This window comes from Pan troglodytes, chromosome 1 (genome assembly GCF_028858775.2).
Source record: "Pan troglodytes isolate AG18354 chromosome 1, NHGRI_mPanTro3-v2.0_pri, whole genome shotgun sequence".
Taxonomy (NCBI): domain Eukaryota; kingdom Metazoa; phylum Chordata; class Mammalia; order Primates; family Hominidae; genus Pan; species Pan troglodytes.
Window position 1 is genome coordinate 81656141 of NC_072398.2, and position 14824 is coordinate 81670964.

Sequence of the window (14824 nt, forward strand, 5' to 3'; positions counted from 1 at the left end):
ACCTAATTATCTTGAAGATCTTTCATGGTAGCACATGTAGAATTATCTGTTGTGTTTTTTTTAACGGTTATATATGAATACACCAAAATTTATCAGGTTCCTGGTTGATGGACATTTACATTATTTTCTCTGTATACTGTGAGAGTTTATCCTCAGAAAAAATTAAATTCTCAGAGAAATGGCAAAATACTGCCTGGAATTTTGACATAAGGGGTTTGCTCGAAAGTAGACTTTTTTGAAATGGTGCTAATTTTCAAGAGCAAAACTTGAGGGCAGTGTGCTGCGTGAGAAAGAACAAAGGCCCGGCAAGACCTGGCTTCTCGTCCAGGCTCTGACACATGAGCTGTTTGACTGCGGGAGAGTCACTTCACCTCCCTGACCTTCAGTCTCTTTATCTGCGAAGTGGAGCAAATAAGATCTACCCAGCTTACCTCACTCAATTGTTGTTAGGATCAAATGAAATAAAAAATATAAAAGGGTTTTGTAAACTGAAAGTGTAGAGCAAATGTTTGGTATGACAATGATTGTTATAGCATCAGTCCCTGGAGTCAGTCAGAGAAAGCTACATGTCCAAGTTGGCAACAAGAGGTAAGAATAAGTGTCTTTCTCTCTGTATATCTATAATATATATCTATAATATATATCTATTATATATCTATAATATATATCTATAATATATATAATATATATAATATATATCTATATATATATAATATATATCTATAATATATATAATATATATCTATAATATATATATAATATATATCTATAATATATATCTATAATATATATATAATATATATCTATAATATATATATATGCACACACACACATACACACACATATTGCTCTCTATGTGTATATGTACATGCATACATATATGTTTGTATTGTTCTATTTATGTGTGTGTATATACACATATGTATGCAAGTGTGTGTGTGTATCTTACACTCTATGTGCCTGGCATATAGCAAGTGTTGTCTGCTAACCTGAGAGACTTGTCCACTGGCCTTGGGGGGCTCTTGGTGGAATGAGCGGAGGGAACTGAAACATGCAACCTGCTCACCAAAGGAGGTCACTTGCCTGTCATTGTTTACTCCCAGAGAGTGACTGCAGGCATCGTCCCTCCCTCATGTTTCCTTAGCACCCTGTGCCCCTCTCTCGTGGGATGATTTGTTTCCTTGCCCACCTCTCTGCTCGGCTGGGAGGCTACATCTGTGTCTGTCACCTCCACCCTCACTGCCCAGCACAGTGCGTGACATTTTCTCCTAGTAAGGATGGCCACCACATGACCACTCGTGAGGCGCCACTCCTTGGCTTGTAGGTGGCCATCTTTCCCTGTGTCTTTACATCATCTTCACGGCATCTTCCCTCTGTACATGTCTGTGTCCTAATCTCATCTTTTTTTTTTTTTTTTTTTGATAGAGTCTTGCTCCCTCGCCCAGGCTGGAGTGCAGTGGCACAATCTCAGCTCACTGCAGCCTCCGCCTCCCGGGTTCAAGGGATTCTCCTGCCTCAGCCTCCTGAAGCCTCATGGTGTACCACCATGCCCAGCTAATTTTTTGTATTTTTATTAGAGATGGTTTTTGTTTTGTTTTGTTTTGTTTTGTTTGAGATGGAGTTTCGCTCTTGTTGCCCAGGCTGGAGTGCAATGGCGTGATCTCGGCTCATTGCAACCTCTGCCTCCCAAGTTCAAGCAATTCTCCTGCCTTAGCCTTCTGAGTAGCTGGGTTTACAAGTGCCTACCACCACACCTGGCTAATTTTTCTGTATTTTCGGTAGAGACGGGGTTTAGCCATGTTGGCCAGGCTGGTCTCAAACTCCTGGCCTCAGGTGATCTACCCGCCTCCACCTCCCAAAGTGCTGGGAATACAGGCATGAGCCACCGCACCCGGCCGAGTTGGGGTTTTACCATGTTGGTCAGGCTGGTCTCAAACTCCTGACCTCAGGTTATCTACCCACCTCAGCCTCCCAAAGTGCTGGGATTACAGGCGTGAGCCACGTCGCCCAACCTAATCTTGTCTTCTTATAAGGACACGAGTCATATTGGATCAGGGCCCCCACTAATGACCTCATTTTAACTTAGTGACCTCTTTCAAGACCTTTTCTTCAAGTACAGTCACATTCTGAGGTGTTGGGAGTTAGGATTTCAACATAAGAATTTCAGGGGGCAAAATTCAGCCCGTAACAGAAACTGAGGCTTAGGGATTATTAGTGTTAATGGATGAGGAAGGAGCAAAAGAGTGAATGGGTTTCACCCTTTCAGGACAAACAACCACTTTCTGGGTGGTTTATGGGGCAAGAGTAGGAAGAGCTTGGTTTTGAGGACCAGGGGAAGAAGAGATGACAATGACTATGTTTGGCTGAATGCAGACAGGTAATGGAGGCTGGCAGTATAGCCTGGATTTTAGGGCTGATTTGAAGCCTGTCCTGGGGCTTGCCAGGGCATCTCCAGTTAGCCCAGGGGCCCAAGGCAACTGTGAACCTTGCCTTGTTCCAATTGGCTTTAATTTTTTCCTTGAAATGTTATTACCATATTTTAAATAAAAACATAATGTGTCCTTGTCAAAAGAGAAAACCCTGCAGCTATTCCCCATCTCATTCAGAGTAAAAGCCACTGGCCAAGGAAGTTCTACCTAACAACCCCACCCGCTTGTCGCCCTCTTTCCTGGTCTCCTAGAACTTCCCCTCATTCATGCTACCTACCCCTGCCTGCAGTTCAGAGACATCAGGCACAGGTCCACCACACAGCCTTTCCACCTCTGCTCCTCTGCCCAGAGTGCCCTTCCCCCACAGATCTGCACAGCTGAAGCCCACTCTGACCACCTGTGAAAAACAGGAGACATCTCTTTGTCACTTCATACTTTCATTTCCTTGGCTAGCACTGAGACTGTCTTTTCTTTTCTTTTTTTTTTGAGATAGATGCTTGCTCTGTCACCAGGCGGCATTGCAGTGGCTCGATCTCAGCTCACTGCAACCTCTGCCTCCTGGGTTCAAGTGATTCTCCTCCCTCAGCCTCCCGAGTAGCTGGGACTACAGGCACATGCCACCATGCCTGACTAATTTTTGTATTTTTAGTAGAGATGGGGTTTTACCATATTGGCTAGACTGGTCTCCAGCTCCTGACCTAGTGATCTGCCTGCCTCGGCCTTCCAAAGTGCTGGGATTGGCATGAGCCACTGCTCCCAGTATGTCTTTTTATATGTTTGTAAGTAATCTGTTTTTCTGTCTCTGCGAATTGCCTATTTATATCTTTTGCTGATTTATCTCTTGGACTATTAGTCTTAGCTTTCATTTTTCAAAGTATTATTATTTATTCACTTTTTTTTTTGAGACAGGGTCTCACTCTGTCAACCAGGCTGGAGTGCAGTGGCACGGTCAGGGCTCACTGCAGTTTCGACCTCCTGGGCTCAAGTGATCCTCGCACCTCAGCCTCCTGAGTAGCTGTGACTAAGGCATGCACCATCATGCCCAGCTAATTTTTAATTTTTTGTAGAGGGAGGGTCTTGCCATGTTGCCCAGGCTGGTCTCTAACTCCTGGGCTCAAGCAGTCCTGCTAGCTTGGCCTCGCCAAGTGTTGGGATTACAGGCCTGAGCCACCGCACCTGGCCCATTTTTCAAGCTATTATTGATGGAATTCCAATCCTGTAAAAAGCTTTAGGAATGAAGCTATTCATCTTAGAATTATTTACAATGGTGAAAAATTGGAAACAAATGAGCACCAATGGGGAATGGTTATGTAGATAGTGGAAAGCTTATTAGGCAACCTTTAAAAAGGATATTTATTAATAGTAAAATGACAAAGTAACATGAAATATGAATATATGAAATAACATGAAGTCTTAGATTATAACATAATACTAAATGAAAAAAACAATTCTTCAGGAAATTTTTTTTTTTTTGAGACAGAGTCTCACTTTGTCACCCAGGCTTGCATGCAATGACGCAATCTTGGCTCACTGCAGCCTCCACGTCCCAAGTTCAAGTGATTCTCCTGCCTCAGCCTCCCAAGTAGCTGGGATTATAGGCACGTGCCACCATGCCTGGCTAATTTTCATACTTTTAGTAGAGATAGGGTTTCACCATGTTGGCCAGGCTGATCTCAAACTCCTGACCTCAGGTGATCTGCCCACCTCGGCCTCCCAACGTACTGGGATTACAGGCGTGAGCCACTGCATCTGCCCGTGGAAAGTTGTTATGTAAAATGATTACGGTTTATAAATAACAAAGACCTTGGTCAGCCATCTGCCATCATATTAATAATGGCTGTGTTTGAAAGTGGTATTATGGGCAATTCTGATTTTTTCCTACTTTTCTGCACTTTTATGTTAAGTTGATTTACTTGAAAATGAAAAGAAAAATGATCACTAAGGCTGGGCTCGGTGGCTCACACCTGTAATCCCAGCACTTTGGGAGGCTGAGGCGGGTGGATTACCTGAGGTCAGGAGTTTGAGAACAGCCTGGCCAACATGGTGAAACCTCGTCTCTACTAAAAATACAAAAAATTAGCCAGGTGTGGTGGCAGGTGCCTGTAATCATGGCTGCCTGGAAGGCTGAGGCAGGAGAATCGCTTGAACCTGGGAGGCGGAGGTTGCAGTGAGCCAAGATCATGCCACTGCACTCCAGCCTGGGCAACAAAGCGAGACTCTGTCTCAAAAAAAAAAAAAAAGAAAAGGAAAATGATCACAAAGTATCGCTCAAAATATAACAACTTTAATGGAAATAAAAATACAAGAAGAGAAACATTTGCTCATAAAGCGCTACCCCTAAGAAACCACACAGCCCTGTTCTTCCCTCTTCCCTTGGAACCCTTATCTATGGGAATACATAATTTGTAGGTAGTTTTGAACAAATGATCCAATTTTACAACGAAACATGAATATTTGAAATCTGACACTGAGGAGAGAATTAAGGAGGCTGTGGTACTTTTTAAAAATTTATTTATTTATTTATTTATTTAGACAGAGTCTCACTCTATGGCCCAGGCTGGAGTGCAGTGGTGCTATCTCAACTCACCGCAACCTCCACCTCCTGGGTTCAAGCGATTCTTTTGCCTCAGCGTCTTGAGTAGCTGGTATTACAGGCGCCCGCCACCACACCTAGCTAATTTTTTTGTATTTTTAGTAGAGACATGGTTTCACCCTGTTGGCCAGGCTGGTAGCAAATTAAAGAGAGTAGTGAAACATTATATGTTGCCAGTAAATTAGCTGGAGTCGTTCTGCAGTTCAGGGTGATTGAAGTATCTCCAGTGGGTCACTGCTGTAAGCACTGGGCAGTGTGAGTCCTGGCCTCACATTTGGTAGCAGGCCTTCTGTATCTGTCAACCCCCCAGGCCTCTCAGCCCTCAATGAAAGAAAGCTAATTGTAGAGTCAAGAATATGACCTGCTATAATGGTTTGATCCTGGGAGAAGGGACTCCACAGCCTGGTGAGGACCCCTCTCACCACCTCTGAGGATCAGCAAGTCTTTGAAGGTCAGTACCAAGTGGTGGTTAAGACCTGGACTGTGGATCCAGACATGCCTGGATTCAACCCTGGCTGTAGACATTAGGCATGTTATTAACCTCTCTGAGCCTCAGTTTCCCTAGCTGTGAAATCAGAGTCACTGTGAAGACTGAATGAGAAAACTCACACGTGTGGTTCCTGGCCCAGAACAAATCTTCAACCAGTGGTTATAACTATTACTCTGTGTGTCTAGCCTATATCTTTTCTGCTGCAGTGAAAGTTAGTTATTCGATGAAAGGGAGCAACCCACTGAGGGGGATGGTCTGGGTGCCTCAATGCTGTGGTCAATGGGTTGGCATCACACCCAGCACCCTGCCCAATACAGACACCGCCCCCACCCCCCCACCCATAGCTGCTGCCACTGCCTTCCTAAGAACAGTGACTTCCTGTTTTCTAAGTTTTTACCCTGCAATGTCATCACCAGTTGTGCCTGAGCCTGGGGGTGGAGCTGGGCAGCAGCAGGACTCAGGGCTCAAAGTTGGGGACTCAAAGGAAGGAAGGTTGGGGAGTAGAAAGCTGGCCACTCCTACCTGGATCGTGAGCTACTGTGATTCATATTGATTCCATCAGTGCCTACAAACTGAGCGCTTACCAGGTACCAAGCCCTTCCCATTTGAGTGTCACACACCCTGGGAGGTCACTGTGATTACTCAGTGATTACACAGTAGCAACACCAGGACTTGGATTGCAGTTGTCGCCTTCGTAGGATTCATTCTTACCTGCCGTGCTTCCTATCAAAGTGGAAACAAGCTGGACGGGGGTGAGGTTTGAAAGGCTGCCCTATAGAAATTGGAGGATCTGTGTGATTTGTGCTTCTGAAGGCAGAACTAGGTTCAAAGTTTTTTTTTTTAACTCTGAAAATTAGAGCTCTCCACCAGTGATTGCTGGGTGCTGAGCTTCCTGTCACCAGAGATATTCAAGCAGAGGCCAGAAGTGCCTACCAAAGAAGAAACTCCTGAAAGAGGTGGGAAGCTCTCTATATGACAGGAACCCCAGAGGCACTGGGATAAGGTAGATTGAGAAGGGACTTTGCATCAGATGCACTCAGAAAATCTCTAGCCATGTGACCTATTGGAGCCGCAATGTCATTATCTGCAAAATAGAATTGGTAATAATTCTGCCCGTATTGTGCAAGGTTGTTCTGAGGATTAAGCCAGATCATGCAAGTGCAAAGAGCTCTCTAAACTGTATGCTTCATGCATATGTTACATCATTATCATTTTGTGAAGTGAGGAGTTCTCAGAAAGTCTACACACTACTGAGCTCCCACTGTGTGCCAGGCACTTTGTACACACCCATTATCTCTTTTTATTTTTTTTGAGACGGAGTCCCACTCTGTTGCCCAGGCTGGAGTGTAGTGGCGTAATCTCCACTTACTGCAAGCTCCACCTCCTGGGTTCACACCATTCTCCTGCCTCAGCCTCCTGAGCAGCTGGGACCACAGGTGCCTGCCACCACGCCCGGCTAATTTTTTTGTATTTTTTAGTAGAGACGGGGTTTCACCATGTTAGCCAGGATGGTCTCGATCTCCTGACCTCATGATCCGCCCGCCTCGGCCTCCCAAAGTGCTGGGATTATAGGCGTGAGCCACTGCGCCTGGCCCCCATTATCTGTTTTTATCTTCACACACCCCTGAAGAGTGGGTATCCCCATCCTGGGCTGGGAAACCTGGCCAGGTTCTGTCCCCAACCGTGGCATGATGGGGTGTGAGGTCAGAGGGCCGTCCCCTGCTGTCACTCCTTGTACCTGCAGAGCCTCTCAGCATGCGCCACTGTGCAGGGCACCCCACAAACTTTACCTCATTTCTCTGCACCCGTGAAATCGGTCTTGTCAAAGCCCTTCTGCAGATAGGAGAATTGACGCTCAGAGAGGTTAAGAAAACTGTTCCAAAACAAGCCAATAATGGGGCAGATTCCACATTTGAGTCTTAGAGTCTTTCTGACTCAAAGACTTATTATGTTCTTTGCTCTTCTCTAAGCCTGTGATGTGCGGGTGAGGAGGGAAAGGTGCAAATGAAACTATAAGGCACCATCTGTGCTTGCCAGAGCCAGTGGTGGGGGGCGGACTTGAAGTGAAACGTTTACAAGCCGTTGTGACTAAGTGTCAAAAGTGGGCAAAATGGCAAGGGCTGTGAAATCAGAGGTAGGTGGAAACTCCGGATCCTGAGCCTACAGGTCAGGTGCATCGAAGCCATAAGGCTAAGAGAAGTACTTGGAGTCAGGAGACCCAGGAATTCCCTTCCAGCTTTGCCACTAACCTGCAGGTGTCCTTGGTGAAGTTGCTTCATTCCTCTGATCTCAGTTTATCCACCTGTGAATTGGGCCCAAAAGTAGCCCCCTGTTTGTCTCCTGGCACTCATAAGAATCTAACTCCATCAGACACAGGAAGTCACTTTAAAAGTAGAAATTAGGGTTCAAATGAGAAGAATCCTTATTAGTTGGATGTGAGTAAGTCCCGCAGATGCCCAGCTCCGAAACAGGATTTGCTGGAGAAGGAGGTTGACTGAAGGGGAAAGGGCACCAGCGTGTATTTTCAGCCTCAGGGTATGGCAGGACCAGGTTGATTAAGGCCTGATCCCTGTTAGCAGAGGTTCATAGTCTGGCTCAGAGACAGACAGACAAACAACGCAATTCAAGTAAATCTCACCCAGAGAAACCAGATTCTGTAAGGATAGGTGCGTCTCCCCCAGGGTGCACTCTGGGGCTCCAGAATCTTCCTGTTAATGGTCAGTACCATGAGACTTCCTGAATTCAGGGCTTTTTTAAAATGAAGATGACAAAAGGCTACAAAGGGATGGCGAGGCTCACTGTCACTAATTAGACTCACAACACTTAGATACAATGACCCGTATGCCTAGATACTCTGTGATCATCTTTGGCTGTCCCCAGCCTCCTCTGAGCATCTCACATGGCCTATTCCTGGGATCTTGCTACAGGGCAGGAAGGTTCCAACTTATCGTGCATGGGCTTAAAGTGGAAATCATGGCAGTAACAACAGGTGGCAAAATGGAACACATACCCTTATGGGGTCCTTCACCCCATAAGAATTATTTTATTTTATCCTCACCCCATAAGAAGTATCATATTTGGCCAGGCACGGTGGCTCAAGCCTGTAATCCCAGCACTTTGGGAGGCCGAGGCAGGCAGATCACTTGAGGTCAGGAGTTTGAGACCAGCCTGACCAACATGGCAAAACCCCATCTCTACTAAAATTACAAAAATTAGCAGGGTGTGGTGGTGTGCACCTGTAATCCCAGCCACTTGGGAGGCTGAGGCAGGAGAATCACTTGAACCTGGGAGGCAGAGGTTGTAGTGAGCTGAGGTCATGCTGTTGCAGTGAGCTGAGGTCATGCCATTGCACTCCAGCCTGGGCAACAGAGTGAGACTCCACTTAAAAAAAAAAAAGTATTGTATTTACCCTCACCACCATCTAATGAGACAGGTAGTATTGTTATCCCCATTTTACAGATGAGAAAACGAAGGCTTAGAGAAGTTCCATAATACACAGTTCAGAAGTACAGTGTATAAGAAGGACCAAAGCTTTAATTTTGTTGCATATGTTTGACAGAAATTTACATTTGTTGTAGGGTATGGCTGCATCTCTACAGAAGGCGGGGCTTCCCTCTCACATGCTGTGGCCCCTGTAATGATGCAGGTCTGAATCTCAATCCATTCATGGCCATGCAATGAAGTCCCCATGCCCAGGTTCCACTCCAGGCCACTTAAGTCAGAGCCTCAGGGGAGAGGGCGGTGGATTGAGAGTCTGTGTGAGAATGCTCTATTAGTCTCTGGGGCTCCTTTCAGATGCTGAGGTTCTCCTGGGTGCTGTAATCTTGGGTAGGGATCAGGAACATTAAATAAAACAGCTTCTCCACTTTTACAGAAAAGTAGCTACCATGTAATACCCTGAAACCTCCTAGGAAGCAGCTGCTGGTCCCTTTGGGATGGAATTGGTAGAAATATGAAGAAGCCACAGGAGCGCGCACAGGGAAGAAGCCAGGACCAAGTAGAGAGTGGCGATGCGGTGCCTTTGAGCTGGCATCCTGCAAAACTGTCTGTTGTCCAGGGAAGCTCCTGCACCTTGTGTGTGGCCTCAAGAGCTAAGCCTTAAGCCCCATGAGGGCAGGGACTCAGAAGACTCGACCCAAATATCAGACATCATTGTCTTTTGATTCTCATCACAACCCTTAAGGTAGATATGATTACCCTCCATTTAATAGATGAAGTAACTGAGGCCCAGAGAGGGAAGTGACTTGTCCAAAACCACACAGCTAGTAAGTGGCAAGAGAAGTACTCGAACCCACCTGCACGCAATCCAGAGTTCATTCCATTTCAATAGTTCCCGGCACAGAGCAGATGCCCAATGAATATTTAATTAATTGCGTAACTGAATCAGGTCCTGCATCCCTGCATGGAGCTTTCTGGGCCATGACTGTCTTCCTCAGGCCCATCTCTCCCAGCACAGGCATAGTGGGACCGAGGAGAGGAGGGTCCTACACAGGGAATTATGTTGGGGTTAATATCCTCTCCTCCACCCAACCACACACAGCACACTTGTCATCAGTCATAAAACTATGCAGAAAGAAAGGAAGAAGGAAGGAGGGAAGGAAGAAAGGGAGGAAACTTGTTCATATTATTTATCTCAGGGACGTGCCCAATCCCCCTGCCCCTTTGTGTTGTGCTGAGTCTGCACAACACAAATAAATATTTCTTATTTGTGCTAAATTTACTGTCCAGTAATTTTTCTGTTCTCATTTTCTGTGACAAGCAGCTGAGTGATTTTCTCCTGGATTTTCTTCTGAGTCTCAACCAGTCCCATAAATCGCCACGGTTATCTCCTCTGCAGTCCTCACAGCAAAAAGTCACCCCAGCTTTGGTGGCCTTCATGGGGGCTGGCTTGTCCCCCAGAGGCCTTTAGATCGTCCCTAGGTCAGTGAGGACTTCCAGCAATACCTTGGGGCCAGAGGGCAGGCACACCTGGGGCTGGGCCCAGCATCTTCCTCATCACTGAAGCTCAGCCCTGAAAAATTCCATGATATCGAGTGATTGTCTACCCTGTGCCCTGCACTCTGATGCTGGGGCTGGAGGAAGAGGCAATAATGAAGATGCAGCCATTGGTCTCAGGTGCTGACAGCCTAGATGGAGGGGCATCTGAGTCCTGAGGAGTTGGGTTTGTAGAGCGCTTTGGGGGATATAGGCTCTTGAACCGACATCCTCTCACTTTTTCCTCAGGGGCTCAGGTGGTGGGACAGTCTGATTTCAACAGGTGTTGAGTGGAGGGGTAGAACGCAGGCCTAGAAAAAGATCTAGCTCAACAGGCCAGGGGGTAGAAAAATATGGGTGTGTTCAAGGAAGAATGGGGTGTAAAAGACAAGAGCAGAGGGACAGGGTGGCACAAAGCTGTGGTCTTTTCAGGCCTGGACTGGTTACAGCAGAGCCCTAACATGGCTGGACAAAGAGCTTGGACTCTCGTCCGAGTGGCTGGGTCATCAATGGTCTCTGGGCAGGGTCTGTGGGAAGTTTGCAGAGATCAGCTGCCTGGGGGCAAGAGGGGTCCTGAATTAGGGTTGGAGTCAAAAGCCAGGGGACAGAGGGATTCAGGGTGGTGGGGGTAGGGACACTGGTGGCTGCCTTTGAATCATCTGCTTCCATAGTTCGTCGGGGAGGCCAAAACGTTGCTGGCATGGAGGGGTACGCAGGGCTGGCCCAGGGGCAGGAAGGGGGTGAGAACTGCTAGGGATCAGTCCTGGGCTGCCTGTGACCGTGTGCTCTGAACCCGAATCCTCGGTGCCTCAGTGTCCGAGTGTGGGTGGCAGGAGGATCTGACGATGATTACATTTAAGGCAGTGTCTGAAGAAATGTTAGTTTTCACCCTGTTCAACAGAAGAGGCAGCTGACAGAGCATACATAACCTGCCCCAAATCAGACAGCCAGAAAGAAGGACAGCACTCCCACATATGGCCTCCACTCCCTCTGCCCTCATCTGGGTCCAAAGGCCACCAGAGGGCGCCCAGGCCTTGGGAGACAGACACTAGCGGGGCTGGCCTGGGACCTCTGCTCTAGTTACCAGGCAGGGGTGGAGTGAGATGGATACCACACCCTGTTTTACAGGTTGAGTTGCTGCACTTTTACCTAGTAGGAAGTATGGTCAGACTAAAATCCGAGTCTCCTCATTCACAGTGCAGTGATGTTCCAAATAAAAACACTACCTTTTTAAATTTTTTTTTGAGACGGAGCCTCATTCTGTGTGCCAGGCTGAAGTGCGGTGGCGTGATCTCGGCTTACTGCAACCTCTGCCTCCCAGGTTCCAGCGATTCTCCTGCCTCAGCCTCCAGAGTGGCTGTGATTAAAGCTGCCAGCTACCACGCCCAGCTAATTTTCGTATTTTTAGTAGAGATGGGGTTTCACCACGTTGGCCAGGCTGGACTTGAACTCCTGACCTCAAGTGATCCACCCGTGTCGGCCTCCCAAAGTGCTGGGATTACAGGCGTGAGCCACCGCCCCCAGCCCAAAAATGCAAACTTTTATTTAACCAGAGTATTTAGTGTATCTGCATTCTTCAGCCCATTGTACTCCAATGGCAGTGCCAACTAAACGTGCATTAACTACAGCTTGACAAAGGTTAATATGGCACTAGGAGTTAGGGGCCCCTGGGAAATTTGCAGTGGGAGAAGCTAACACAGAAGGGACCTTTGAGCTGCATTTTGTAGGATGCATCAAATGTTACCAAATAGTAGGGTTTCAGGGAGAGAAATGGAGGGAACATGAAAAGGGAACAGTGAGTGCAAGGCACAGGGCAAATAGTCTGGAAGAGCAAGGCGTGTCCTGGGAATGGGGTGTGTGTAGTGGGAGGAGGGGAGACAGAGAAGCCTGAGGCCATGGAGCTGGGACTAGGGGACAGGGAGATGCTGGGCCTAGGTGGGGAGGGGCACCAAAGGTACCTCTGTCTGTTGGCCATGAAACCCTTCAGGGCACAGGGAAGGGAAGCCGAGCACCAGATCCCACTGTCCTAGGCGGGAGAGTGCTTGGCACTGAGGAGGCAGGGAGTGGGGGGAGAGTTAACCCAGATTCTCCCTGTCCTAGTTAACTGTCAGATATTGAAATGATCTCATTTGACCATCATTTGACCTATTGTCTCCCTGTGGGTAGGCCTCAGAGCCACACACCTCAGGCCAGGAGTACCATTCATCCAGACGTGAACATCTTCCCGAGGCTTCCAGAGTTCTTGGTTCACACAGGGGCTAACATGGCTGGGCTTCTGCTGCAGTGGCAGGAGCTCTATGCACAGAGAACAGCCTCATCTGCTCACCTTGTTTCCACCTCCCCTCCCATTGCCCCAGGTTCTTTGGCCCCACAGTGGCCACATCTTCCGTTGGTGCCAATAGGTTTTCCAGGAGCTGGTTGATGTGGGAGGGAGGGAGAGGGTTGTGATCAGGCTGAGGCATGGGGATTGGATATAGTCTCCGTGTCATGATGTATTTGGTCAGTCAGTCCTAGTGCCACCCTAGGGTAATGGGGATGTGTTCTCGTCACCTTGGGCCTGGCTGACCAGCTTTATCTCTTGGCACAGAGGCACAGAGCTTTGGCCTGCTGGATCCCAAACTCTGCTACCTGCTGGATGGAATCCTCTTCATCTATGGTGTCATTCTCACTGCCCTGTTCCTGAGAGTGAAGGTGGGTACCACTGGGCTTTGGGAGGAGGGCACGGGGTCCCCCACTTGATGGATGTTCAGAGGGGCCTTGGTCTTGGAAGGTCTCAAGCTTGGGTGGTGCCTGGGGCTTGGTATCCAGGAGCAAAGCAAGGACCAGCCAAGTGTGTGCCTTGAGTGGGCTGAGGAGGAGGTGGCAGTGTCTGGCTGAGATGGACAGGGTAGGAGGGAGAGCCTGGTGCTAGGCACCTCCATGACAAGCCGTACAAATGTGTGCACATCAGACTGTCCCAGGGAAGGCGATGCTACTGGTGACAAAGGGGCTTACACTCAGGCAGAGGTCCTTCTTTCCAAGTGTGAATGAAGGCCATGTTAGCCTTTCTCTTGAAAAGGCCCTTTCCTCATCTGTAATTGGGGGAGCGGACCAGAGCATGGGTTTTTCACTTGGTGTCTTGCAGACCTTGGGTTTCTTCGTGGGGCTGGTCATGGTGTGGGCAGAGATTGGAAGAATTTAGGAGTAAAGGGGAGAATCCAGTCCCAGTCATCACTTCGGTGCTTCTCAACCCATTTCTTGTTTGAATTTTGGACTTTGGCATCATATTTTATTTGAAAAACCAAATCTTACTGAGTTTCTTGTTTTAAGTTTGAAAATGCTGCCCTAGATGATTTCTAAGGTTGTTTCCAACGCTCTAGATCTGTAAGACATTGCAGTTTCTCCCGCCTGAAGCGGCATGAAGTGAAGCAAGAGTGAGGCTGTGTCAGCTTCCCACAGATGCTCAGGACACTAAGCGAACGCGAGGCTTCCTGGGCACCGGGGCAGCCGGGCGATGGCTGAGGGCTGGGCGAGTGATGCACGTACAGTACACTGCTCCGGGGGTCAAGATAGGAGGCGGGATCTTGACCAGCCGCCATCCACCCTGGATTGTCCTCAGAGTCCCCGGAGGAAGGGATCCTAGAGAATACTCATGTCCCCGGGGGCGCAGACCAAGAACCTTACACCTCTGCGCACGCGCGAGGGCGCTAGCCCGGGAAGAATAAACTCCAGCGGGTCCTGGGCCAGCGTGATGGATGCACGTGTCACAGGCGGGAGGAAAAAGGACAGTTGGGCTCAGAAAAAGGGGCTGCCACGTCCCGGCCCCTGCAAGGGCTCAGCCCCAGGAGGCAGGGCAGCATTGTTAGTTGCCAAGGAGCGGAGTAGGGCTGTCCCTCGGGTCGCCGCGCGCCCTGGCACCCCGGCTCCCCTGCGCGCCCTCGAGGAGCAGTAACGCGCTTTGCTCTCTGTGTTGCAGTTCAGCAGGAGCGCAGACGCCCCCGCGTACCAGCAGGGCCAGAACCAGCTCTATAACGTAAGTCAGCCTCGCCGTAGACCCTCCGGAAAGGAAGGGCAGCCTCCTCCTCGGACCTAGGGAACACGCCCGCCAGAGTCTTGGGTTTAGGTTTGGTCCCTGGCTATCACCTCTGCGACCCGGCTGCAACTTGTTTAACCTCAGTTTTCTAACCCACAAAACAGGTGTAGTAATTGTACCTGTCTCAAAGGGCGCCATAAAGATTACATGCTTTAATGTCTTGATGCATGGAACGAGCTTAGTCTAGTGCCTGCCACTAGTGAGCCCCCAAGCCATCAGCAATTTGCAAAGGCTAGAGGGGGGTGGAGAAGGAATGTATTAGAATC

At 48.4% G+C, this 14824-nt stretch overlaps 1 protein-coding gene across 17 annotated transcripts in view; it reads left to right on the top strand.

The window, feature by feature from the left end:
• CD247 (CD247 molecule) overlaps positions 1-14824 on the top strand; it is an 87923-nt gene that overhangs the window by 65058 nt on the left and 8041 nt on the right. For 15 of the 17 annotated variants that reach the window (XR_010157422.1, XR_010157421.1, XM_063811717.1 and 12 more), the window contains 2 exons: positions 13074-13177; positions 14442-14498. The exons of 1 other annotated variant lie outside the window; for it this stretch is intronic. Coding sequence is in view for 14 of the 16 variants with exons in the window: in XM_063811717.1 (XP_063667787.1) it covers positions 13074-13177; positions 14442-14498 (161 nt within the window). In the remaining 2 variants the exon portion in view is untranslated. The remainder of the gene's footprint in view (positions 1-13073; positions 13178-14441; positions 14499-14824) is intronic. One more of the 17 variants, XM_016931710.3, reaches the window with a different exon arrangement.